The sequence below is a fragment of the Puma concolor genome, chromosome B3 (genome assembly GCF_028749965.1).
Source record: "Puma concolor isolate L17-30 chromosome B3, mPumCon1.1.hap2, whole genome shotgun sequence".
Classification (NCBI taxonomy): Eukaryota; Metazoa; Chordata; class Mammalia; order Carnivora; family Felidae; genus Puma; species Puma concolor.
The window spans coordinates 122,347,065-122,374,641 of NC_141672.1; the positions used below are offsets into that span (position 1 = coordinate 122,347,065).

The 27,577-nt window shown below is 37.1% G+C and overlaps 1 protein-coding gene across 3 annotated transcripts in view; it reads right to left on the reverse strand.

Annotated features, from left to right (window-relative positions):
* Positions 1–5,095: 5,095 nt before the first annotated feature.
* The window catches only part of GABRG3 (gamma-aminobutyric acid type A receptor subunit gamma3), a 721,003-nt gene continuing 698,521 nt past the window's right edge, over positions 5,096–27,577 (reverse strand). Inside the window, exons 7-11 of one of the 3 annotated variants that reach the window (XM_025918918.2) lie at positions 18,484–18,636; positions 15,332–15,528; positions 14,976–15,035; positions 13,112–13,180; positions 5,096–9,498 (exon numbers count right to left, since the gene is read on the reverse strand). In XM_025918918.2, coding sequence (XP_025774703.1) covers positions 9,217–9,498; positions 13,112–13,180; positions 14,976–15,035; positions 15,332–15,528; positions 18,484–18,636 — 761 coding nt within the window. In that variant the 3' untranslated portion in view covers positions 5,096–9,216. Of the gene's footprint in view, positions 9,499–13,111; positions 13,181–14,957; positions 15,036–15,331; positions 15,529–18,483; positions 18,637–27,577 lie in introns of all 3 variants that reach the window. The other 2 variants (XM_086711327.1, XM_025918919.2) reach the window with 2 other exon arrangements.

Consider the following 27,577-nt stretch of genomic DNA (forward strand, 5'->3'; position numbering starts at 1 on the left):
AATCAGAAACAGGCTCCAGGCTCTGAGCCATCAGCCCAGAGCCCGACGCGGGGCTCGAACTCACGGACCGCGAGATCGTGACCTGGCTGAAGTCGGACGGTTAACCCACTGCGCCACCCAGGCGCCCCTAAATCCTTTTTGTAAGCTTACAATATTGGACAAGTTATCTTAACCCATGTGTCAATTGTCTTATCAGTAAAATACAGTGACAAATACAGTACCTCCATCACAGTGTGCTGGAAGGATGGAATAAATTCAATGTGTGAAAATTTCTTAATACATGTGACAGCTGTTATAATTTATCTCTGAAAGGGCCTGCAACTTTGGCCACAAAACAGGGAGAACTTGACAATTCTAATAAGAGAAAGTGAGGAATGAACACAAAATGTTCGTCAGTGTTTAGGCACAGATTGAAGTAATTCTAGAAGTAATTGCTGAAAACACCAAAATAGGTACTTAGGAGAGGTCTAATCAGCTTCTGAAAATCCAATGTCATATTTTATGTCCTCTGTTAGGACTGAAAGCAGAGGTAGAAACAGGCAGAGGTGGTAGAAAATGTCTGGTAGCCCCCACCCCACCTTCCACCAGCACAGGGCCATCTGGGAAGAGGTGGGACTATTTTGTTGAAGTCATACTAGGTGAACTAGGTAGGCGACCTGGGTTGTTCACTTTTAGTAATATGTGCTCAATTCAAATAAACTAGAGTATAAAATTTTCTGTCTACCCACAGTGGTGGGAGTTGCGATTGGTTTATAGTTTTCCTTTGTGAAGGTTTGCCTTTATTTAGTGTGGGGCTGCAGCGCCTTCCCATCAAGCAACTGTTTGGACTTTGGGGGTGGCCAGTCCTTTCCAGATGCATAGACAGTATAGGGTCACTGGCCACACTGTAGTCATCTCCTCAACTGTGGGCAAGGCCCCAGAGGCTGGCATCAGTTGCCTTGACTTGGCTGGAGTGGGGCCTCCTGCTCTCCAGGGATGGGTTAGAAATCTCTGTTCATGGGCTTTGGCAGGAGTGGAAGAGGAAGACACTTCCTTTGGACGCTAACCACTTATAACCTTTCTGCCAGAGAAGACATTTAACCCTCTCCCCTTCAGCACTGCAGAAATGTCTGTGTGGTGCTGGGCAGGGAACTGAGCCTCCAGGAGGGGCACTGGGTGCCATGTCTCCCTGGTGGGCAGGGACCACATGCATAGGGTTACCCTTGACTTTGGCCCCAGCCTGCATTTCACCAGCCTCTTGGTCACCCACCCCAAACCGGAAAGATGCCCATTCCTGGGTCAAGTATTTTTGACAACATGTGCATTTATTTGTATTAGTAGTACAAACGTAGGAATCCAAATACAAATACAGAGTGCGACCCAGCCACCAGGCCCAGCTGGCCCAGGGCAAGGCACGGCCTAGAAGGTGCGGCGGGACCGGACGGGGCGAAGCGGGGCGTGGTGCCGCCCGTGTCGCCAAGGCACGTGGGGCGCAAGTGCGCCCTCGTTTCACTAGGACACCACGAGCTGAGCTGCACGGCTAGCAGGGAGTTACATCCTTGAGAGAGGGGAGGAGGACAGCGGGATCTCAGAACCATCTCGGGACAGTGGGGAGGGGCCCGAGATGGCCTGAAGACTGGGAGTCAGGGCTTCCAAGTCCATGTGGGATGACGGGAGCAGGGACTGTTGGAGGCCACTTGGTGAGTACCCTGGCCTGGTCCTTGGTCCACCTTCCTAGAGAGGGGTGGACACACACACTTGAGCAGGGTGGACCCCTTCTCAGGACCGAACTCATCTACCCTTATGTGCTCACAGTCAATTCCAAGATGCTCTCAGACTCTGGAATTCCTCTACCTTCCTCCCACCTGAACAAGATGGCTTCACAAGTAGGAAGAATTGCATTGAGGCAGAGAACAGATCAGTGCTTTTTCCCTCCCTTTCTGCCTGGGGCATTTCCCAGGGCTCCTGATGGTTTACTTTCCACACAAGTTTCAAAAAGAGAGGACAGTCCATGCACTGTGGCTAATTCCAATGTCGCGTGGTTCACACTAGACCTGATCGATGCTTTCTCACGTTGGACATGAAAAATGCGTCCTAAACAAGTGTGAGGATGGCTATTTGTTACCTCCATCTTGAGAACTACTTCTAGCTTATCAGATAATACTGACCACCTGCACAAATGATCATAGAATCGCTCAGATGTGCACCCAAGTGAAAATATGATCATGCTCTCAGTAGGAGGCAGGATTGTTTGAACTCAGAACCAACTCTGATCAGGTATTTAAACTTGATTTTTTTTTTAAGAAAGAATGTGGTCCCAAATTTCCAGAAAATATAGAGACTGTCCATTTCTCTCTCTTTCTCCCTCCCTCACTCTCTCCCTCACTCCTTTATTCCTTAACTAAACACTTAGTAAGCTAATATACTATCACTAGTAAAACTGTGCTCCTTTCTACTTTTTTCAACTACATTTGGGGTGGTGGGTAGAGTAATACACATGTTAATAAGTTGTTCCAGTTTTACCACTGTACATACATACACAAATACGCACATCACTGCATGTAAACACAAGATGGCCTTTTGCTGCTTACAAGACAACCCAGGCCCAATCCCTGAAAATTATTACTCTTCTAGAATCTTCCATAGAAAATGCACTCATGAGGAATGACCCTTTCACTCAGTCCAGGAGCTGCTTGTAAAGAAAAACATATCATGTAGTTTTATAAATATATGCATGTAAACATTGTTCACTAGCACAAAATTAGTCATTTTGAAGGTCAAGAATAATTGAAAGTATCTTTTACAATATCTTAATACAGTTATTCTAAACAGATAATATAATAGTAAACACTGTAAATGTAATCAATATATTTTGCCTGTGTCTACTTCTATCTAAAAGTAAAAATCTCAAGATAAATTAGGGGGAATAAAAGCCTAGACCCAAATTGTATACTAAGAAGCATATTGATTGTCCTTTTGGGCTAAGAAAATCTGTGGTGTCTGAAGATGCATCCATTTTAGGGAAAAGAGTTCATAGCCAATACATATGTTATCTTCATGAAAAAGAATAACAAAGCCATGTGAGATAAAACAAAACAAAAACAAAAAACCCAGAAGCAACCAATAAAGAAAAAGTAGGTGGAGTGTTCTCTTAAGGAATAATTTCAAATTTGATTGAAGCAGGGTAGACAGACTAAGACTGAAGGGACACAGAGAAGTTATGGAAATGTTTTAGAAAAACAAGTTTTTAAACTATAATCTGCATATCTAATATTTAAGCTAAAATTAAAATTTTCCATTTTCTTCTTAATTTAAGTTCTAATTTTGTTATGATTTGGAAAAAAAAACATTAAACCTTTGTTTTGGATCAATAGCTAAAGACTAGTATGGAACATGTAAAAGGATATAGATGATAATAATGGTCATGATGATGATGGTGGTGATGATGGTGATAGTTATGATGATGATGATGGTGATGATGATGATGGTTATGATGATGCAACATAGTTTATCTTCTAATATCTTACCCTACGTGGCTCACAATTTGAAATTTTAATCAGCAAATATTATGAAATTTCTATTATTACTCTTCTTTCTATAGATTCTAGACCTACCCTGCACTAACCAGAGCATGGACTAAATGAATGGGGCAGCTTAACTGAATGGTGGATGGGTTGACTGGGCTCAATAGAGGATGGGGTGGTCTGATCTCTCCATCAAAGTGATTAAACTATTGTTCTCTGTATTGGGGTGCCTTCACTCAGTTGACAAAACTGAAATCCCTCCTCATAAATGTGAACAGTACAAGATAAAAATATATTTTAGTAAATTCTAAACAAATAAAAACAATCATTATTTATTCCTAAAAATCAGTCTGACTGAGAGTTAGGACTTCTACTTTTTTTTGTTTTTGGAAATTAGGAATTTTAATCCTTTTGTGAATAACTGATTAGTGGGAGAAATGAAGAAGAAATTCCAGATAATCAGAAAAGAAGAAACTATGGCAGCTACCTTGACAATCTGTGAGATTTCATTATTGGAAATCAGTCTTCACTATTGTTTCCAATCTGTTCAGTTTAAACTGTTCAACAGACATGGAGAGCCTTCCTTCCCTGCAGGAACCACTATCACCCTCACTTTGTGGAGCTAGTCCACTTGGCTGGGAAAACTGTGTTGTGGTTACAAATTTGAAAAACGAAGTGGTGAAAGTAAGCCATTATCTGAATAATGCAAGCAGAACAATTTAAATTTCCTTTAATTACCTGAATGTTGCATTCAAACAGTGTTTGTTTTGCGTGTGTGCATGTGTGTGTACATGCATGTGTATGCATGTGTGTACACAAGTGTGTGTGTATGTGTGTTCATGTTTGTGTGTTTTGTCATCCAAATTTTCTAGCTCATGTTCCTATATTATACAATCTGAAAAACCCGCTTGGTTAGCTTAAAACGTTGAACACTTGTTAGTGGCTGTTCAACTAATTTTTTAGCACTGATTTAAACTAGTCTAAAATTTGGTTTTTATGTGAGCAGAGTAATAAGAGGATTAATGTATTTTACTGACAACATTAAAAAGCAAAGCATCATTTAACTAAAGGGCATTTTGAAGAAAAATAGTAGGGAATAGCCTCTCTTTAATTTTAATAGAACTAAACCAGGTTATAGCCTGGAATTGCTGACTTGTAATTAGAATAAAGTTGAAAAGAGGAATGGAAATGGTCTAGTCTCTAGTCTTCAAAACTATCAAACATTAAAGAAGGCAAGTTTTTATTCTCCCAGAGACATGAATGACTGAATTATTATCCTGTTATCTCAACATGTACATGCTTTCTCCTTTTAATTATAGAAAATTATTTCTAAAGTAAAAGGTTAAGTAAACAAGGAATACAAGAAGGGATTTGTCATTTAGCCTGAACTGTTATTTATTTATTTATTTATTTATTTATTTATTTATTTATTTATTTTGGTCTTCGGATATGATTATACAATGCAGAAATACTTCTAAACCTTGTCAACCTGAATGTTTCCTACATGCAAGTGTGAGAGGAAGAAATAGGCACAGATTGCATACTTCCTCAATTTGGGGCAATTTGAAGAAGACTCAACAGAAAGTCATGAATTTAATATTTGCAGTGTATTTACAATCTGTTTGCCCCCCCTTATTTCCAGACATCTTTCTGAATATTTTAAAAACAATAGTGTTCTGAACATTCCAGTGTGTATTTATATATGATTATGTTTATCCAAGTCGTTCATTAACTTTTCTTTTTTACAGAAATTGGGCCTGAAACTTCATATTTATATAGTTTATAAATTCTCAGAAAAAGCAGATATTTGTAAGATCATGGAGAGAATTCAAAGTGCTTTGTGTCTTGAGAACATTGATCTGATATAGTGATAAGTATATGCTTGGAAACTAGTTATAATTCTTCAAGTTTGCAAAATAAAGAAAGTTCTCAGTTTTTGGCAGCTGAGATAAAAAAGATAATCAAGGAAGAAGAGGTTCTGTTTGTCTTTTTTCTAGCCCTTTAGATAGAGTGCCCCATTGCTTCCTAGTTGTGGCAAGTATACGTTAATGCAAAATGGGGTTATGAAATACCCACCTTTGCTTGCAGAGTATGCTATTTTGCAGAGAAGCAAAAAATATGTCTAGACACTTTTACTGTAGCAAGCTATGGGCAGATAAAAAGACTCAGTGTGAAGGGTGGACACTCACATCCCATCAGAAGCACTAATTTAGATTGGCCCCAATTTCCCTTATGTAGCCTGAAAATGCTTTGCCATGGAGGACAAGCATTTTTTCAACTGAATCGACAAAAACTATTTTCTTACCTGATTTGTTATACAATTAAGGATAAGACTGCTTGGCACACACACACACACACACACACACACAAAAGAAAATCCTGTCTCCATCCATCCATAAACAATAAATAAAACCTGTCATGAATATATGTGATTACAGAAAATGGAAAATCTATGAGATGTGTATGATATAAGCTTTATGTGTTATTTTAAGGCATATGTTGGGTAAAAAGGGGGCAGTATTGGCTGGGTCAAAAGTAACTTATAGTAACATTTTCCTTCTCTGCCCAGTACCTGAGAATCTCTCCTCTGGTCACTGGTGTTGAGACTTTGTAGAAACAGAAACTTTCTAGGCTCTGAAGAGGAATTTTTTCTCTAATTTCATTGATGTGGAATGCCTTTTCTTTTGTCTCCCTTTCAGCCTGGATGAAGCTTAAAGGAGAGACAGTCACAGTTGTAAGTATGATCCACAGTGGTAAGAAATTAGAAATCCTTTTCAAAATACATAACTCTCATCTCTGCAATTTACAGTATTTCTGAAAGTGAGGAATACAGTAGCACCTTTAGAATACCAGCCACTTACACAGTTTCCCCACCAGCTGCCATGAAAACACAAAACATATTTCTCAAGTCTAAATGCAAAGCAAGCTGGCCAGAGCTCTACAGGCGCTGGGTCTGGGTGGAACAGCCTTACACCCATGCACCTCACACATACACTACTAACCAAGCATAGTGGTGAAGGAGAGTCCCTCAATTTAAGAGAGATACATTTCCTTCACATTCTTCCTGTGCTTCTCCTCTTCCCTCCTCCAAAAGGTAAACTCTTACATAGTTAATAAGCAAGCCCCTGAGCTCTGTACCTGCATGAGGTACATACCATCTCTTGTATTGTGGACTGAAGGCTTATCTCAGAAGTTGAGACTTATTAGAGAACTTGAACAGACAAGCCTGCAGAGAAACTGACATTGGTGTGTTCTGAGGGGATGTTTGAGTTCTTTTTAGTCAGAACCCATTGTGGGTAGATTGCTGTATGGGCAGGAGTCTATTTTATACTTTGTGAGTGAACATCTATGAGACTCTCTTGAAATAAAAGTTTTCCTTTATGGAGAAATGAACCATGAACTAGTGTTTAAATCAGCAGGATGGCTGAGATCAGGGGGAAGAGAATGGTTGGATTCAGCAAATAGGTTATTGGTAAGTATATCCTACACATATAATTTTATGAGTTGCCAACAACACCCAAATATTGAGTAGCTTTGAAATAAGAGGCATCAATATAATTTTTAAGGTAAAAGTAGAGCAAATTTATCTTATAAAAGTGTTCTTAGGTTATGTCTCTTCCAAGAAGAATTTCACTAGAAAATTCATCTCCTTCCATAACTACTTTTAAGACATAACAGGTTGAAATTCTTCATATTGTTAGATATTATAAATTCATAAAGATGAAAATTATGCTTGAAAAGGACTGACTTTGGACCACCTTCCATGGGTACTCAGTGCTTTGGTGGGATATGGTGGATTCCTTTGGTCAGGGTGCCTCCAGGACACCACTGCCAAGTGTGGGGGAGTAGTTTATGCATGAGAGACAGAACAAGGATGCTAGTATGTGAAATTCTTCAATAGAGTAGAAATTTCATATAAGCCAATAGGTTCAACTTGTTTCTCCACAAATATTATTTTATGTTTTAAATTGAATTTGCTAAATAGAACCCAATTGGCTTGTGGCCTATGTAGCCACTATTAAATCAAAGTCAGGGAGATGACAGGAAGAAAAGCTGAGGACTTGGGTGTCTCACACTATATAGATTCAGTCCTTGAAAGCTGGGTGATCATACCAATGTATTTGCATTCACTTGATATGAATGATGTTTCATAAATATAAACAGATTTATATTTTACTTTTCTAGCCTCTTCCACTCCCATCCCCTTATGTCTGGTCTTAATCCAGTAAATTATGTGAAATTAGCACTTTTATATATTCTCTCTGTGTATTATTTTACCTTTTTTCTGAGTAATAATTGTACTTACAATAGATAATTAAAATAAAATTTTATGGTTTCCAATAAAATTAATTCAATTTTATGGGTGAGAAAGATGAGAAGTACAGAGATACTGGTAGCAAAATTTTAGTACCAAAATTTTAATAATGCCAAAGCATTATTAATGAACTGGTGGGACTGTTTTTCCTATCAATGGTGGGAGGCTTCTGAAGAGTCTTGTGAAGTTACATACTGGTATCCAGTTATAACAAAGAACTAACATCAAGAACCAAGTTAGTTTTGTGTTATAAAAATATCAAAAGAGTAATAATTTCAGGGGATTTTTTCTTTGGGATTTTGCTACATATTCATATCTCAAAGTATAAAATAATTTTGTTCATCAAAATATACCATTGATGATAGCCATTGCCCTTTTTTTGCATCTAAAGTTGATTTGACTTGAAAGTTAATTATAACTATGAAAATTTTAAATTCCATCTATATTTCTTTCACACTTTGGAAAACATTTTCACGACAAGAGCTTATGAGTGCTGTATACTTGTCTTTGCAAGATGAAGATAATCATTGAACCTGTAATAGCATAACATACAAAAGATACATACTCTGGGGTTGTGTTTTGGTCTAACAAAACACAACTCTTAAGGTAAAATGTTGAACTCCAACTGAACTAATCCAAGAACCCAAAGTTAAAATACTGCTTACTTTTAGTAGTTTGGAATAGAGTAATAACCTTCTGATGTTCAGAGATAATCAACATCATTGAATTCAGCAACATGAGAATTTTTCAAATCATATTTTTTTCTCAACTGGAAACTTGTGGATAATGCATATACACCCTTCCTAAACCTAGGGTGAGATTATTAAATAAAGAAATTCTAGGTAACAATGATAGTTCCAGAGTAAAAGAGAGGAAACCAGGTCAAAACTCACTGCAGTTCATACTTGAACTCAGACTGTCCAGGAACACGGGGATGAGGTCAACATGAGTGTGTCCCAGCAAGCAGTGACTCCACACATGTGGGCACTGGTGCTCCTAAGAGTTGCTAAGGAAAGATATAGAAGGGGTCTTGGCATAAGAGAGCTTCTCAGATATTTGCTTACATGTTTTACAGATTTCCTTGCAACGACAATTGGCAACTGTTTCCAATATCCAAAAACCATTCATAAACATCACCAACTTACAGATTCAATAAGGGATTAGCAAGAATATCACTTTAAAACTCAATTAATGTGTGTGTGTGCACGCATGTGTGTGAGTGTGAAATGCATAATAGAAATGGTTGTCAGGTACTCTGGTGCTGCTCAAAGGTAATGTATAACTTCAGATAAACTGAGCAGTGTTTTTCCTTCCTACTCCAAGTGGTCACTACTGGTCTGGGGACAGTGAAAGTAAAGAGTGAAATCTAGTGCTCTTTACTCATCACCACAGAAATATTTAGAGATACAGGTATCCAACCCAATAGACCAAGTTGAAGAGCAGGAATGATGTAGGGAAAAAGACCCGAGAATATGAGTCCAGCTCCAAGATGTCTATGTGAATACGCCCTTTTTTCCAAGATCCGGATTTGCATTCTTCATAGCAGCAGAAGAAGCTCTGACAGTCTTTGCCATCCAGACACTCATAGACGCAGGTATCTTCAAATTCCTGCCAGTACACAGAATTGTTTAAAGTGATCATTGCAGGTGGTGGTGGCCTCACGTCAAGGAGAGAATAGTTCTGTAGGCAATAAGAACAACACAAGAATCATCATGAATGCAATAAGAACAGCCTGAGATAAATCTAGCAATTAGGTGCATGTTATATCTGTCCACCAAATAAGGAGGATAATGCCATGCCTATTCCCACACATCCCCCATCCCTGAACTGGACATTTCAGTCTTTTAGAGTTCAGTCTGCCAATTAAATATTTGAAAATCCAATGCAAAAAAAGTACAATGCAGCTTTCAAAAGTTGCATATCTCAAATTGCTGGTGAGGGAAGCTGAGCACATTTTCAGATATGTATTAACCATTTCAAGTCTCTGTTCTGCCTACTTTTCTGTTGATTTGGAGTAAATATGTACATATTGTATATAATCCCCAAATATTAAGCACTACATATATTGAAATGTGGAGAGATAAATTTGTTTTTCCCTAATTAGTAAGTAGTAAAAATATGGTATTATAAGACTGATGGCAGAATCTTCTTGTTCAATGTAATTAAGGTAAAAAAAAAATGTGTGGTGGCCAGACACCATTTGTCTCATATAGAGAAATAGCCAAAAATGTGTACAATTGGAATGTTTTATTTTCTATTTCCCAAGCTCTCTTCCTGACGTGGAAAAGTCAGTGTAGGGCCTGTATAGGAGAGGGGGTGACTTACGTTCACTCATAAATGAGATGAATCACTTTTAACCTTGAGAAGTGTCTTCATATAGACTTGCCAATTCCTCAGGCACTTGTTTGAGCTCTTCCAGATAACTATGAATTACGTATTAAATTGAAGTCTGTTAAGAGGTTATATTTCTAAATTTGACTGAATAATGTGAGAGTATTAAGGATTATAGTTGCCTTTCTGCTTTAGTTTTATTTGTGCTGGTTGAACTGAGGGACTGAAGTGTGCCAATGGAAGTAGTGAAAGCTGAAATCAAGGGAGAGGTGAACACACAAACCCAGTTCTCAGCTGACTGGCTAGATCTGTTGTTCCTTGCTTGGGGAGAGAGACCTTCCAAAATTCATTGGAAAGCATCGTGAATACCTCTTATGCAGCTGATCCTTTAACAACATGGATTTCAATTGTGCAAGTCCACTAATATGCAAATTTTTTTCAATGAATACAAGTCCAGTACTGTTAATGTATTTTCTTTTCCTTATGATTTTCTTAATCTTTTTTTCTCTAGTTTACATCAATGTAAGCATATAGTATATAGTACATATACAAAATATATGTTAATCAACTATTTATGTTATTGGTAAGGCTTCCACTCAATGATAGGCTATTAGTAGTTGAGTTGTTGGAGAGTCAAAAGTTATATACACATTTTTGACTGTGTGTGTGTGGGGGGGGGTGGGAGAAAAGGCAGCACCCTTAATCCCTGCATTATTCAAGGTTCAACTATATTTTTTAAGGGTCAACTGTATTTTTACCCAAAACTATTTTTACAAGGAAACAGTGTACATCTTTTCTTCTACTTCTGGATTTTAGTTTGATTGAATATGCTCATAGCTATGTGAAGCTGAAAACCAGAGAAAAGAAGGTAAAAGCGTATAGCACTCAGTGTCCCTATTGGTAAGCTTTGGGGCATCTTTTTTTTTTTTTTTATTTTTATTTTATTTTTTTTTTAATTTTATTTATTTTTTTTATTTTTTTTTTCAATGTTTATTTATTTTTGGGACGGAGAGAGACAGAGCATGAACGGGGGAGGGGCAGAGAGAGAGGGAGACACAGAATCGGAAACAGGCTCCAGGCTCTGAGCCATCAGCTCAGAGCCTGACGCGGGGCTCGAACTCACAAACCGCGAGATCGTGACCTGGCTGAAGTCGGACGTTTAACCGACTGCGCCACCCAGGCGTGGGGCATCTTTTTAATTCAGAAGTATTTGTGTGTGAGGTCCAACCCAAAGTGAGACATCCCAGACCACATGTTCACTAAGCATTGCCTACTCCACACATACCAATGACCAGTCAGGAGCATCATGGAAAACCTTCTACCTTCTTCCACACCTTTGGGCAATGATAGAAATGAAAGCTTTGTGGTTCCATAGGCTCTACTGTGGACACATCTCCTCAAGGTTAATAGTTCTTAAACCTGAGTGGGTATAAAAAATCCGTGGGGGGGGGGGGGGGTGGTTGCAGAAAAACAAAAAGTTGATTCCTTCTGTACTTCAGTGCATTTGAGGAATCTGTATCTTTTTGGCAAGATTCAGTTGGAAAAATCTGCCTTTTTAAAGTAATTGCATATGTGTTTTGACAGTGTTCAGCCAGATATTCATCCTTTCATTTCATCAACACTTTGTCCCTGTGTAGTGACATACAGATGAGAAGCATGGCCATTACTGGCAGGACAGGCCCAAAAGAAGATGTTGACTCAGACTGGGCATCAGAAGGCTCTGAAAGGGTGGGGACAGTTCCTTAGAAATCTAAAGGGTGATCAAGGAGCTACAGGCAAATAAGCAGCCAGGTTTCTGGAGGCAAGGAAACCCTATTCACTTCTTCATTTAACAAACTAAAAACTCATGATTACGGGGCGCCTGGGTGGCGCAGTCGGTTAAGCGTCCAACTTCAGCCAGGTCACGATCTCGCGGTCCGGGAGTTCGAGCCCCGCGTCAGGCTCTGGGCTGATGGCTCAGAGCCTGGAGCCTGTTTCCGATTCTGTGTCTCCCTCTTTCTCTGCCCCTCCCCCGTTCATGCTCTGTCTCTCTCTGTCCCAAAAATAAATAAACATTGAAAAAAAAAATTAAAAAAAAAAAAGTCATGATTACTGAAACATAAATAAACCTGATCTAATAATTGAGGGCTTTTAATAAATAAGTAAATAAATATGGAATAAAATTAATTGCATCTTATAATATTGAAGATATTATTATTCTATTATTGAAGATATTATTAACAGCCATATGTTAAACTGCTTACATACTTTTTAAAATGTATATCTCTCACTTATCATAAAAATTTCAAACTGGGCTCAAAATGGAGATTTTAATTAATGCATCTCCAAGGTCACCTACAGCCTGACTCACTCCTGCTTTGCCTGCATGTATGATGCAGTCCCTTGACTTCCCTGGAAACCTGTGCTTCCTGGGTGGCAAGTTCTACTGCACATATGAAGTGGTTAGCTTTGCATTTTACAGGTTAGGAAACTGAGGCACAGAGATGTTCGAACAGCTTGACCCAAAGTGCATGCATGAGTGTTAGTGGGCCTGCCTCCTCTCCCTCATTGCTCAGAGACTGATCATCTCTGCAGATGTTGGTGATAGAGGGTCCCTTAACTAGCCTAACCCTGTGGATCTTTCAACATAGAATTGAATACATTGACAATTTTCATGAAAAGTTTGAAAATTCCCTTTTTTTTTTTCAAAAAAAATTAAGTTTATTTTGAGGGAGAGGGAGAGAGAGAGAGAGAGAGAGAGAGCACAAGCAGGGTAGAGGCAGAGAGAGAGAAACAGTCCCAAGCAGGCTCTGCACTGTTCGCACACAGCCTGACACAGGATTTGAGCTCAGGAACCATGAGACCATGACTTGAGCCAAAGGCAGAGGCTTAATGGGCTGGACCACCCAGGCACCCTGGAAAATTCCGTTTTTCTTTGGCTATTTTATGAACTTTTGTTTAAGATCTCTCTGTGTCTTCTCACCTGGCCTGGAGCCCTTTCTCTCTGAGTTGTTTTTCTATGTACTTTCTTCAAGGTCATTACAGTTTTCCTCTTAAAAACAAAAGAAAACAATTCTGATTTTGTGAAAATTTATTATTATTATTATTATTATTTGCTATGTAAAAGATTCTTTTTTTTGGCAATATCTTTTGTATATGAAAGGTGTCAATATTTCTTCTTCCACTCCCAGCTCCCTGGCTGTGTGTGATAATGTGGTTTCTAGGCCTCACGATATGTGTTCTGACTTGTCTTTGTTTACAGCATCCCCATTCCCAACCCTTTCCATTACTTTTCAGTCTGTTGCTATTTGGAAGCATTTGCTGGCAAATCTGTAGTTCTCTGTGGCTTCCCACAGCTATAAAAGTGGCTTCAGCACTCACCTCTGTCAGAACTAAAATGATACACTTTCAGAGTATAGATAACCAAGCAGTCACTTTCAAAAAACATGTTGAAAGGCACTAAACATAAATTACTGACCAGCAGTTAGAAAACCATGTATGGTATATAGGTGGGCATAAAGCATTCAGTGTAATTAGTATAAAGGAATACAAGTAGTTATATATAAATTTTGTTATATGATAAAAGGGTAGCTCACATCAGTAATTTTAAGACATTTCTCTATTTTTCAAAAGTTAAATTCTTACTGCAAGCCATATACTTAAAATTCAGATGCATTACTAATTAAATTTAATAATATTATAAATTGTTGAACCTTCATCAATATTTATAGGGCTTAATTTCTCCGTATTTCAGCTTCCTTGTTAGTAGAATGGATGAGGTTACATGAACTCACACATGAAAGCACTTACAACATAGGGTCAAACAGAGTAAGTGCTCAAAAGAAAGTGACGGGAGTTAGATCATTCTGAGGGTAGGGAGGACCTTCCCAAAGAGGACACAAGAGGCAGAGACCACAAAGGAAAGACTGATAGATTTGGCAACAGGAGACTTAATACATGTGGAGAAAAGCACAAGAAACGACAGTGACAACATGGCCATAAAACTGGAATAAAACTACTTAAAAAACATATTAATATGCTTAATTATTCTGTATGCGAGTATATAAATTTTATGTTATATAAAATATAATATGCATAATATATGATATAAGTAACTGGCAGATAGTTACTTTTAACTTTAAAAAAGTTAAGACATAAATAAGTTATAAATGTTATATAAAAAACTTACATAAAAGAAGACATAAAAAGCAATTCACAGTAATAGAAATGCGAGTAAAAAAATAAACAAGTGAAATATATTCAACTTTGTCAGTAATCAAAGAAATGATAAAGGAACATTTTGCAGGAGCCATTTTTCTGTTTGTCTATCAAACCTAATGCAAGGAGAGTTCTGGGAGGTGGGTGTCCCACACTGCTAATAGAGCCAAGCAACTCTTCTGACCCAGCCATTTTGCTTATAGGAAATTATATTAATAGTCACAGGTATATACAAAACTGCAATGATAAGAATATATATAAAAGTGAAACGGTGTGTATTAGCCCCATTTCCAGCCACGGCTATCTGTGCGTCAATCATTGCATATAATTCAATCATTAAAATGATCCTATAAAATAATATTATAATGCAGAAACTTATTCATAACATTTTTGAGTTACAAAGCAGAAATATGTATGTATATGCTGATCCCTGGGTAGAAGGATTATGATTATTTTGTTCATTTTCCAAATTTTCTAAGTTGGATATTTAAAAAAAAGTATACACACTTTTGAAAGGAGTATGTGCAACACTCATTGTTCTTCAATATATGCATACATAAACAATAACATATTCAATCTTAATTTAGAAGAGTTCTCAGAAATACTTGCACCTTCAATGCTATACATACGGAGGGGGCTTGTAGGCTTATTCGCTCATGAATCCACCTTGAGGAATCTGGATGCAATAACTACAAGAAAACCAGAAAAAAACAATTAGAAACCTTCTGTGGAAATCTGCATTACAGATCACCTTAGTTAAGAGAAATCATTCATGTGTGATTACATCAATCCATGTCACTGGTAGGTAAAGTTGAAGAGGTACTTTATGGTTATATTCATATCTTCAGAATATTTGTCTTTTTTTTAATGTCTTGTTGAATTACCTATTTATATAACAGTGTAGAAGATCCTTAGGAATAAGGATCATTTATTGCAAACTATCCTTCCCCTACCTTTCCAGAAAATCTTTGCTACTGGAACTTACCGATGTTTTCTTCTTAGTGGTAGTTGGTTTTCTACAACTTGAATAGTAGTTGAGGGTGGCATACTCCATCAGAGCAGCAAAGACAAATAAGAAGCAAACAGTCACAAAGAGGTCCATGGCTGTCACATAGGACACACGGGGCAAGGAATTCCTGGCAATGGTGCTAAGCGTGGTCATGGTCAGCACTGTGGTGATGCCTGTACAGGGAGGGGATAGTTATCAAGTTGTAAAAGGAACCACACAAAATTCCTCCACTCCAACAGTGTTTTATTTTTAGGTAAATCCTCATTGACATTGGATAAATGTAATAATACTTTATTTTTAATGTCTATACAATTTTGCAAACAACATTTCCATAGAGCTTTTACCATAGTCTTCACAAAAACATTAAACTACCTGAGTTAAGTCAACACCTTTCAATTTATTCAGAAATTCTCAAATTGTCTTATATTTTCTCTTTTAAATATTTTTTAAGTGATACAGTTTGCAGTCCCCCAGACATTTTCTCTGTTCCACATCTCACACTATTCTTTTGCCAAATAAACCATTTCCTTTCTTGCTTTTTCTTTTTTTTATTATTTTTTTTAAATTTTTTTTTTTCAACGTTTATTTATTTTTGGGACAGAGAGAGACAGAGCATGAACGGGGGAGGGGCAGAGAGAGAGGGAGACACAGAATCGGAAACAGGCTCCAGGCTCCGAGCCATCAGCCCAGAGCCCGACGCGGGGCTCGAACTCACGGACCGCGAGATCGTGACCTGGCTGAAGTCGGACGCTTAACCGACTGCGCCACCCAGGCGCCCCTCTTGCTTTTTCTTTATGCAATTTGTGAACTCCCACCCTTCTTTAAGACCAAGATGAAGTAACACTCTTTCTGAGGTCCTATTGCATGCACCTCAGAGTTGATAATGTGAATCTGCACTACCTTGTGCCTTCTATGTACCTCATTTCTACATTAGCATAGATAATTGCATATGTCTTTATGGTTTTTGCATGTCTGTCTCCCTGAATAAATTGTGTGATCATTACAAGCAAAACTGTATCTTGCTCATCTTTGCTTACCTGTCAGCAAGAATTGTGCCTAACACATTTTAGGCATTCGAATGGAATGCGTTGATTCATTGATCAATTAGTTAATTCATAATACTTAGTGTTGGTCTGACTTTGACACTGATGGCAGGTGTATTTTTATACAAAAAAAGGTTTTGTAATGAATATCCAATTTAACTTAAAAAAAAATATGGTGACCATGTCATGCCTACAGAATATCTAGGTAGGAATTTTTTCATTAAATTTGGGGATTTTTAACTTCATTTCTTCAAAAATTTTTATCTTATTTTATTTTATCTCATTCTGTAACATCAGTTACAGCTATGTTATACATCTTCATATTTTCCAACAGACCACTGGGATTTATGTTTTAAAAGCTTTTATCCCTGTCTTCTTCAGATTAGCTAAATTTTGTATGATGGTCTTCAATTATGCCTGAACTTTTTTTCTGCTCTCTTGCATCTGCTCTTAAGGCCATTTAATGAATTTTTCAATACAACTATTATACATTTCATTCTAGAATTTACTTTTTAATATACTTTATTTGCTGAGATTATCCATCTGTTCATTCACTAACATTACATTTTCCTCTAAGTCCTTTAACATTGTTAAAATAGCTGCTTTAAAGCCCATGTCTGCTGACTCAAAATCAGAGTTGTCTTTTTATATTGATTTTTTTTTCTTGATCATGAGTCACATTTTCCTGCTTCTAAGAATGTCTAGTAATTTTTTATTATATACTCAATCTTGTGGATGATACCTTACAAAGACTATGAAGTATGCTATCCTTTTTAAAAGCATGTTAAATGCTTTCTTTTGGCAGATAGTTAATTTACTGATTGTTCTCCTTGATCTTCTCATGGCTTGATTTAAACTTTATTCAAAGCAGTCCTACAAGTGCCCCTTTAGTTTTAAGCACAGTCTTTCTGGTGTCTCAACTAAATATTCTGGTGTTAATGACATTTCTTCACTCTTCTGGAGTGTAAATATATTATCTTATCTTCCAGCATTATGTATTTCTAGTATCTCTAGCCCCTTAATGCCATAGTGGTAACTCTTTGACAGGACTTTCATAGTCTCAAGTTGTGCAACCAATACTACATATTATATTGTTTTGAAGCTGATTTTTAAAGTCATGCTTACCTGGCACTTGTAATTGTGAGGTAATAACCCCAAGAACAATTACTAAATTTGTGTTGTAACTTTGCTGGGTGATTTACCAATTTTATTATGCATTTTCTAGAAGTATGCAAAACTAACACTGGCAACAGATATTACAGGTTAGTTTTTTTGTTTTTTGTTTTTTTTTTTTTTTTTGCTCAACCAGTACTTTGTTGTTGAACAAACAGAATAAAATGAATACAGAAAAAGCAACATGTAATGTGAGAGGTTTTGCAAGGATTTTAAAATTGGGGCAGCTCCCTCTTTTTTCTGAAAGACATTTTTCTGGGAAAACAACTATATATTTAATATATATTACCTGTTTTCACAGGTCAAAATATTGAAAGTTAGGTAATATTCCTGTCATAAAGAAAAATTGATATAAAATGTTACACAATTCTAAAACCACTGAAATTTAATGTTTTATTAAGAGGACTTTTTTGGGGGGGGGTCAGAGGAAAATTCATGAAGACTTTGAGATTTAGTGTGTAGATTATAGCTGAAAAGAATGATCACTTTCTTGTTTGATGGTAAAGTTGCTATAGACAATCTCTTCTGTTATTGAGAGACTATTTAATGATATCGTGTCTTCAGTCTTCAAAAGTGCATGAAAAGTTGTGTGTCCATACACTGATGTAATGAGATTTTCAGCATGACAGATTCACAGGACATGACTACATTTTTATGATTGACATCATCCTTAGAGTATCAATGATGCAATTGATTTATTCTGAATTCCCAACCCCAACTGATTTTAAGTGGCACACATAGAATTCTATTGTCAGAAAGAAGAGTCTAACTTGACTACTTAAAGCAATCCAAGTACATTTGACTAAAGTCTTTTTCACTGGAAGTATTTTTATTAATACTTCTGTGTTAATATTATACAAAATGGTGGAAGAGTTTTTTGTTTTTTGTTTGTTTGTTTGTTTTTTAACTCACCTAATGCTGTTCTTGCTGGTGTAGCATCTTTTTTGATCCAAAATGACACCCAGGATAAAACCACAGTCAGTATACAGGGAATGTATGTTTGAATAGTGAAGTATCCCATTCTTCTACTCAATTCAAAATATATAGTCATGACAACATAATCACCTGTAATAAAGTATTGTCAAAAAGTAAAACAACTTTCTTTGGTTAAAAAATAATTCAGGGGCAATAATTTTGTTAAATACATGACTTGGATAAAAATATACAACTACAGTAGTAAGTTGTGAAAAAAGGTCAAAATGCTGGTGTTCTTAAACTTAATTTTTATAAACTTTATTTTATCTATGGCTTTCAAGGCATTTTACTGGTCACCGGAAAAGACACACAAACATATTAATTGATAGAGGAGACAGACATGCGCATCTATTCTTTGACATATTATTACATAACGAGCTATTATTGCTTGAGTCCATCTGTGTGTTGCGTGTTTAAAATCAGGGGTAATATGATAGAAGAAGATAGGATTCAGTAGGCAGAGAGGGAAAGATGAGGACCTGAGGCCCCCGGTTAGGGAAAAACACGTATTTGGAAAAATTCTGGGAGTGTCTGACCACAGGAAAAGCCCCCAGGCATAAAGCTCCTCTTAAGAATGTAACAGACCCCACCTACTCCCTCTCAGGTTTCCCTTAGGAATTTAAGGAAAGACCTAGGTGTGGTCATAGACACCCCCGCCCCCCCCACTGCTTTTAATGGAAATGAGCCAATCCAGAATGGACAACCCAGCACCCAGAGTCATCCAGAGGGTAAGGGCAGAACCTGAGAAGGAACAAGGGGAAAGGGAAGGGGAGGGGAGGGCTAACCAAAACCTTTTAAAGCAAGGACACTTGCCTAGTGTCCCAGGCCTTCACTTTTGAATGTCTCCTTTCTGTAAAGAGAGCTTTCCTACTATTCTTACTTTCTAATCTTATATTCTAATAAACTTTTGCCTGTTGCTCATTTTGTGTCCACGTCTTAATTCTTCAAAGCAGCGAGAAAACAAATCCGGGTATTGTGGTTAAAAAAAAAAAAAAAAAAATCCTGCAACAGTAACATAACAAAATCCATCCTCAAGTAGATCCACAGTCATTTTGTTTTTTTCAATAGTAACAGAGCTATACATAAGCTTTCATACATAAATTTGTGTAACAATTTTATATTTCTATTTTTATAGCATAATTTTAGCTTATCAATCTTGTACTTTATGTTTTACTCGATATTTTTAGGTTGATGTTATCCTTTCATGACTCCAGCAGTTAGGCTGTGCCAACCCAGAAAACAAAAAGAAATCATTTTATGACTTTGCTTCCTCCTACTACAGCAAAGCTACACCATAAAAGAGTTGGGAGGAAAATAGTTGTTACTATAATGAGATTCCACAAGATTCCTGGTGGATAAGGAGAAGTTGCATGCTTAATACATGAGACATTTTATTCCAAAATCATCTCTATTTTGTATCTTTTCTGCATAACCTCCTGCTGAGAGGATGTCTATCCCCCCTTCCCATTTGACTTTCATTCTTCAACATACTGGATTGTCTTTCAGCACCTGAAATTCAGTGTCCAGACCTGAACTATCATATCCCCCACACCAGGCTGTTCTCTCATCTAAGCCAGGTCCTTCTCTCTATTCAAGGCACAAGTCCAGAAACCACCTGTCACTTCTTTTCCCTTATTCAATTCCTGCATTGCTCTCAATGCCTTTCCCCGCAAGTACCAGATTCTCTCATAGTCCCTGGCCTATCTCCTAACAACCAGTCCTTTTCCACTCCAGACCATTCTATGTCCTACCATCAAAAGGATCATTATAAAACACAAATATCATTATATCCCCTTCCTTATAATCCTTCACCATCATCTTGCTACCTTTTTATTATTGTCATGACTTTAGTATGGTCTCTACTATTCTGCATGCAATACTCATTTCCCTATAGTCTCCGCACTCTGGAAATCAGATTCTCCCCAGGTCCTCAGACATACCAAGATTTTTCTCCATGGGTCACTAAGTTTCTTCTCATCTACCTAGGATGCTCTTCTTTTCTTTTCCCCTGCATCCCAGTAGTTCCACTCACCTTCAAATCTCAGCTTAGAAATCATTTAGTTCACCACGAAGTCCTCACTGAGCCTCTCCTGACAACTGTTATTCATTCATTTCTATAATTACTAGTATATTTTTCCAGACCAAAAAACTGGTTGGGTTATAGAATATATCATTTTTTTAACCAGTGTTACTTTATGATAAACAATTGATTAGTGTTTATTTATTGAAAAGATCATAATGAAATTTCCATTTTTAGTTTAAAAGATTGACAAGGAGAATATATTGAGCCCATATAAAAACTGCCTTTCAATAATTAGAATTCTTTTTGTAGTGTTCTGTTGTAGCAATATTCAGGATGGTTGATAGAAACATCAATGTTGAGATCATTTTCTGAGAAACATTTAAAATTTTAAGCAAATTAGCATTTCAATGCAAAGGAATCAGAATGATTAACCTGAAGCAATCAAAGGACACAAAGATATATTTCTAATATGAAGGCCAAATTACATAATTTCCTGGGGAAATATTGTTGAATTATGTGCAATATTGAAATAACTTTTAACCTTTACATAAAATTTCAGTTAAAAACCAAAGAGAGAAAAAAAAAACAACAACCAAAGAGAAAACAAACAGTAGACAGAAAAAACAAACATAATAAATCACTCTAGTAGTTATGAACATAGCCCCAACGGAATATCCAAACAGTTGAATAGTTTCTTCAGCCACCATAGTAGGTTCCTGAGAAAGATAAAGAGGGACAATTCCAGAGCACATACACAATTCATTTTAGCAAATCTCTCTGCTTTCCCCCAACCTAAGGTAAATGGACTCTATATATACCTAAGGTAAATGGACTCAACATATACCTTTGACTAACTCAGAGATCTGCTGAATGTCCCATCATCAGGTATGAAAGTGAGATGGAATGTCAGGGACTCATTCTGGAGCCTGAGTCTATAAGTTAATTGGCTCTTGGTGAGGTTTTGGGACACACTCCAAAATGCAGTTCCAGGGAACTTCATGGTTCCAAATTTCCAGCTTCCATAGGATACAAATAGCTGGGGAAGAGAAGCAAGAGGAATTGTGGGTTCTAGGCCCACTGCCCCTCACAAGAAGACCAACACATAGCCATTATACCACTCATCCTAAATTGGAAGGAAAAGGCCATGGGATCCTAATTTCTAGTTACATCACATATTTCTATACACACTTAATTGGTTTATGTAGGCCTGAGGTATAATATGTCCTCAGGGGAGGTGAAAGCCCTTCCCTATATCTGTAAATAAGTGGCTGAAAGGTTTCTCAGACAGGTCAAGTACATGAGTAAATTATATTTGTCATTAGTTTTAGGGTTCTTAATTGAAGAATGATGTTCCTTCTATCTGCTCCCTTTCTGCAAGTGTACATATATCCACACATATACATCCACATACATAGACACTCACATACACCCATGGACCCTGTCTACTCCAACTTGGGTGTGAAGTCTCAGGTCCTGCCTCATGCTCCTTGGAAGCTTTCTTTCCCTCTCTGTGATGTTTAATCATGCACCATGATCAATGTGCAGCTTCCCTAATGCAGTTTACAAACTGGACCAGAATGGTTTTGATTTTCTGTGATCAATTCTTTTCAAACAAAGGTACCAGGAGTCTTGGTTGACTCTTATGGCAATAATAAGGATCTAGCAACCACAGAGATCTCCATAGTCAACCCTGGAATGTGCCTGGTGCCCACTTTCTGGGGGAAAAATGGCATAGAAATAGTTGGGGAGAGAATGAGAAACTTCTCTGATCCATCAAGGTAAAAAGTCATCTTGGGCCCAGTGGATTTAAAAGAAAAAAAAATGGCTCTTTTTGCCAATAGTTCATTTTTGTGACTTTCTTTCCCTGAGCCAATGTAAGGAAAAATATATGAAATCATTGATTACTTTTTGAGACAGCATGTGTAGTACTACTTTTTAGCACAATGGCACAGAGTAGGCAGTCAATACACATTTAAGAAATAAACATTTATTAAGCTAATACTATGTTTTATGAATTTGGAAGTACAAAGATTAAGAACATGCAGAAAGTTCCTTCAAGGCTGAAGACTAGCCACATCTTCCATAATACCCCAGCATTGTTCCCAGAGAGAACTATTATAAATCAGTACTTATTCCATGTCATAGATAACCTTATTTATTTCTCCTTAGGCAACAAAACTTCCTTTGAATCTCTTTTAAATATCATTGTTATTTCTCCAGACTTACTCTCCTTCTGATGGCCTTGCCTTCTCTCTGCCTTACAGTGGTATTTTCTCTTGGTCTCCTTTCAAAATATCCTAAGTTAATACCTCTTAAAAGTCAGCTAAGGTGTGGTAATCAGCAAGCAATGTTATGTATAAAATAAGCCTAATCTCCATTTTAATCTTCAAGTTTGCCCTGGGAAAACTTACCTTATTCTTTTGCTTTTGACATTCGTACATGAAAATAAATTCTTGATTTTAAGGAATTAAATTTATCAAGCTTTTATTTTATTGTTAGTGCTGTTGGGGCGCCTGGGTGGCACAGTCGGTTAAGCGTCCGACTTCAGCCAGGTCATGATCTTGCGGTCCGGGAGTTCGAGCCCCGCGTCAGGCTCTGGGCTGATGCCTCAGAGCCTGGAGCCTGTTTCCGATTCTGTGTCTCCCTCTGTCTCTGCCCCTCCCCATTCATGCTCTGTCTCTCTCTGTCCCAAAAAATAAATAAACGTTGAAAAAAAAATGTATTTATTGTTAGTGCTGTTGTCTTATCCTTGAGAATCTGTTTCCTAACCTAAGATCATATATTGTACTGTTTTTGTCTACAAGTTTTATTTTTATTTTTATATTAGCTGATCGTTCTTCAAATTGAAAAATTTAAATTCCATGATCAGTTGTCATAATATCATTTGTTGCTACCCTCATTCATCTTCAGTGCCACCTCACATATCCTTATAAGTATGGATCTGTTTTATTCATGCATCCAGATATGTATGGATCTGTTTCTGCATGTCAATTCCTGCACAATTACCATACTATCTTAATCATTAAAACTGGAAGACCCACCCTAAAATGACCTCAAATTAATCACACATTTGTACATTTCTCTCAGTTTGAGTGTGGGAAGAACCTGTGATTTTGTTTTAGCCAATAAAATGTAACCTCTGACTTCCTTGATCAGATTATACTTTATATAGTACAGGTGAATGGATATTGAGATCTGTTGATTTCAAGCAAATCCAAAGAGAGACTGTGGATGGGCATGACTCAATCAGGTGAAAACCCTTTGAAGGACTGGGACTTTCCTGAAGAGAGATTCTTCTTTTAGTCTTGTAGCTCTATGGCTACAAATAATAAATGCTGCCAACAACCTAATAAGTTTAGAAGTAGATTCTTCCTTAGTCAAGCCTCCAGATGAGAATACCCCAATTGTAAGCTATGACAGCTTAAATAGAGGACACAGCTAAGGCAAATCCATTGCTTTTTACTCACATAAACTGTTGAATTATAAATGAACATTTTGTTTTAAGTCACTAAATTTGTGGTAATCTGTTAGACAGAAATGAAAAATTAAGGGGGAGTGACATCAACAAGATGGCCAAATAAGATGTTCCTCCAACATATTCGCTCTCAACAACACTCATTTGGCATCCAGCCACCTTTGTGTCTTTGTGGGAGCTGTGGGATCCAGGTAGGAGACTGAAATCCTGGTGCTATTCAAGAATGAAGATAGCCGTTTTGAAAAAAACAGACTTTTACCAAGGCAACTGACTCATCGAACCTAAAAACAGCTCTGTTTGATTCAGAACTCATCCATAGCCACACTTGTCTTTTGTTCTGTTGCTAGCACCATCTGCTAAGGGACTCATGAGCAGTAACACCTACTATGCATTAGGTAATAGGCATACAGAACTCGATCCAGCTGTGGACCAAGAAATGGCTTATGAACTATCTCCAGCCCCTGTTGGTCACTATCTGGGAGTCTCTGAAGAACACTGATTTAGATGTTTACCCACAGATGAGAGGCCTTTGTGGAAGTCCAGGAGTCAGAGATGTTGAAGCACACTGCTAGAGGAAAAAAAAAAAAAAAAAAAAAAATCCAAGACTGGACACATTGAAGAGGGAAAGAGAAACATTTTGACTTTAGTCATATCACCCACCCCCAAAGTAGCACAGCTCAGTTCCAAGAGAGATCTTCTTGGTCTGTGATTTCTCCCACAGGGAAAGTGAGAAAGTGTGAGTACCTGACTTCTCCAGCTGTGTGGGATGGTGCTAATGAGGTCCATTTCTCTCTCCTCTCACACAGAGTGCTGAGTCCTGCGCTGCATGCCTGGAGGGTGGTAAGCACTGAGAGAATAGCAGCCAGGGATTGGAATGGGATATAATAAAGGGACACAGATTATACTAACAATCTCACGGACTCCATCAGGAGGTATGCCTGCAAGTGGCTAGGAAACCTCATCTCTGGACCTCCCTAACTGGCCAACAGGTACCTCTAGTGCTCTGTATGCCACTCCTTTCCCCAACAGTGGCTGGTTCCCTATGTGCATTCTCAGTGGTGGTAATGGCAATCTTTAGCAAATGGCTAGTGAGCACATACAGAAAGCTGGTTCAAACCTGTGGGCCTGGGAGAAACTACACACTTGAGGACTCAGCACAGCTCTAGGTAATGAAAAAGAGAGGCTGTGAGCACCCACTATGGCTTTTCAGGATTGTGAGAAAGCATATAAATTTAAATATTACGCTACAAGAGGGAGCAGACATACCCATGGAAAAAGTCTGAGAAAGACTCAGAATCCCTCAGGCTGATGGAAGCTATTTCTCTCCCAAAGTCAGCACATAAAGACTGGAGGAAGTGAGTCCTACTTCAAATGCAAAGACAACAGTGCAAGACTTCAAGGAATATAAAAAAATTAAGGAAACATGATCCCAATAAAGAACACAATAATTTTGCAAAAACCAACCCCAAACACCAAGATCTATGATTTACCGAAGAAATAATTCAAAAGAGCTATTTTAAGGAAGCTCATTGAACTACAAAAGAACCAGAACAACAATTTAATGAAATCAAGAAAACAAGACACACACACACACAAAATTAGAATTTTAACAAAGAGATAGAAATTACAGAAAAGAACCAAACAGAAATTCTGGAGCTGAAGGATAAAATGAAAGAAGTTAAAAAAAAAAATAAAAAGAAAGAAGGCAATAGAAATCATCAACAGCAGACTTGAAAAAGAAAAAGAAAGAATCTGTAAAATAGAACAGGATTTTGAAATTATTCAGTTAAAAAAGAATAAAAGAAGAATAAAAAAGACTGAAGAAATCTATGTGATGTAGAGAATATTACTAATAGAAACAATTTGCCAGTTATCAGAGTCCCAAAAGGAAAACAGAGGCAAATGGAGATAACAAGCTAAATTAAATAGATAATGACTGAGAACTTTCCAAATCTGGGGAAGATTTGGACATTCAAGATCATTAAGCTAATAGGTAACCCCAACATTTCAATCTAAAACAATCTTCTTCAAAATACATTATAATAAAACTGATTAAAATAAAAGACAAATACAGAACATTAAAAGAAAAAAATCTAATACAAGGGAGCCACCATGAAGCTATCAGCGTATTTCTTAGAAACCTTGGAGGCCAGAGAGAGAGAGTGGAAGGATATATCCAAAGTACTTAAGGAAAAAAAAAAATCTGCCAACCAAGAATACTTTATCTTGCAAGTTGTCCTACAGAAATTAAGGCAAGATAAAGACTTTTACAGAAAAACAAAAGCTGAAGGAGTTCATCACCTTAAAAGAAATGCTGAAAGGATTTCAGGTTGAAAAAAAGGAAGCTAATTAGTAACATAAAAAACAAAAATATACAACACATTGGTAAAGGTAAGTACATAGTCAGATTCAGAATACTCTAATACTAATATGGTAATCTATGGTAAATCTAATATGGTAAGGTGTTAACCACTTCAGTATAAAGGTTAAGGTAAAAACAAGTGTTAAACAATAATTATAGTTATAATAATTTCTTAATGGGTACAAGAAATAAGAGGCAAATTCTGACACAAAAATATAAAAGGAGGGAAACTATTAGCATTTTAAAAATGCAATAGAAGTTAGTGTAAAATAGATTGTTATGATTATAAGATATTTTATTTAAGCCTCATGGTAACCATAAGGAAAAAAGCTACAGTAGATATACAAAAAATAAAGAGAAAGGAATGAAAGCATACCACAATGGGAAGTCATCAATTCAAAAAGGAAGACAGCAAGAGAGAGAGAAAGGAATAAGGGAATTATAAAACAGTCAGAAACAATTAATAAGATGGCATAAGTAAGTCCATACTTATCAATAATTATCTTAAATGTAAGAATAAATTCTCCAATTAAAAGATGTAGAGTGGCTGAATAGATTAAAAAGAAGATCCAACTGTATGCTGCCTATAGAAGACTTCAGCTTTAAAGACACACATAGGCTCAAAGTGAAGGGAGAGAAAAAGATATTCCATGCAAGTGGAAACTAAAAAATTGCAAGATTAGATGTACTTATATCAGACACAATAGACTTTAAGTCGAAAGTTGTAACAAGAGTCTTTTTTTTTTGTTAAATAAAATTCTAATATTTTTTTCAATATATGCAATTTATTGTCAAATTGGTTTCCATACAACACCGAGTGCTCATCCCCAAAGGTGCCCTCCAAAATACCCATCGCCCACCCTCCCCTCTCCCCCACCCCCCATCAGCCCTCAGTTTGTTCTCAGTTTTTAAGAGTCTCTTATGCTTTGGCTCGCTCCCACTCTACCTTCCTTTTTTTTTTCCTTCCCCTCCCCCATGGGTTTCTGTTAAGTTTCTCAGGATCCACATAAGAGTGAAAACATATGGTATCTGTCTTTCTCATAACAAGAGTCAAAGAAGGTCATTATGTAACGTCAAAGGAGTCAATTAATCAAGAGGATGTCATAATTGTAAATATAAAAACACCCAACATTGAAGCACCCAAATATAATAAGCAATTACTAACCAAATA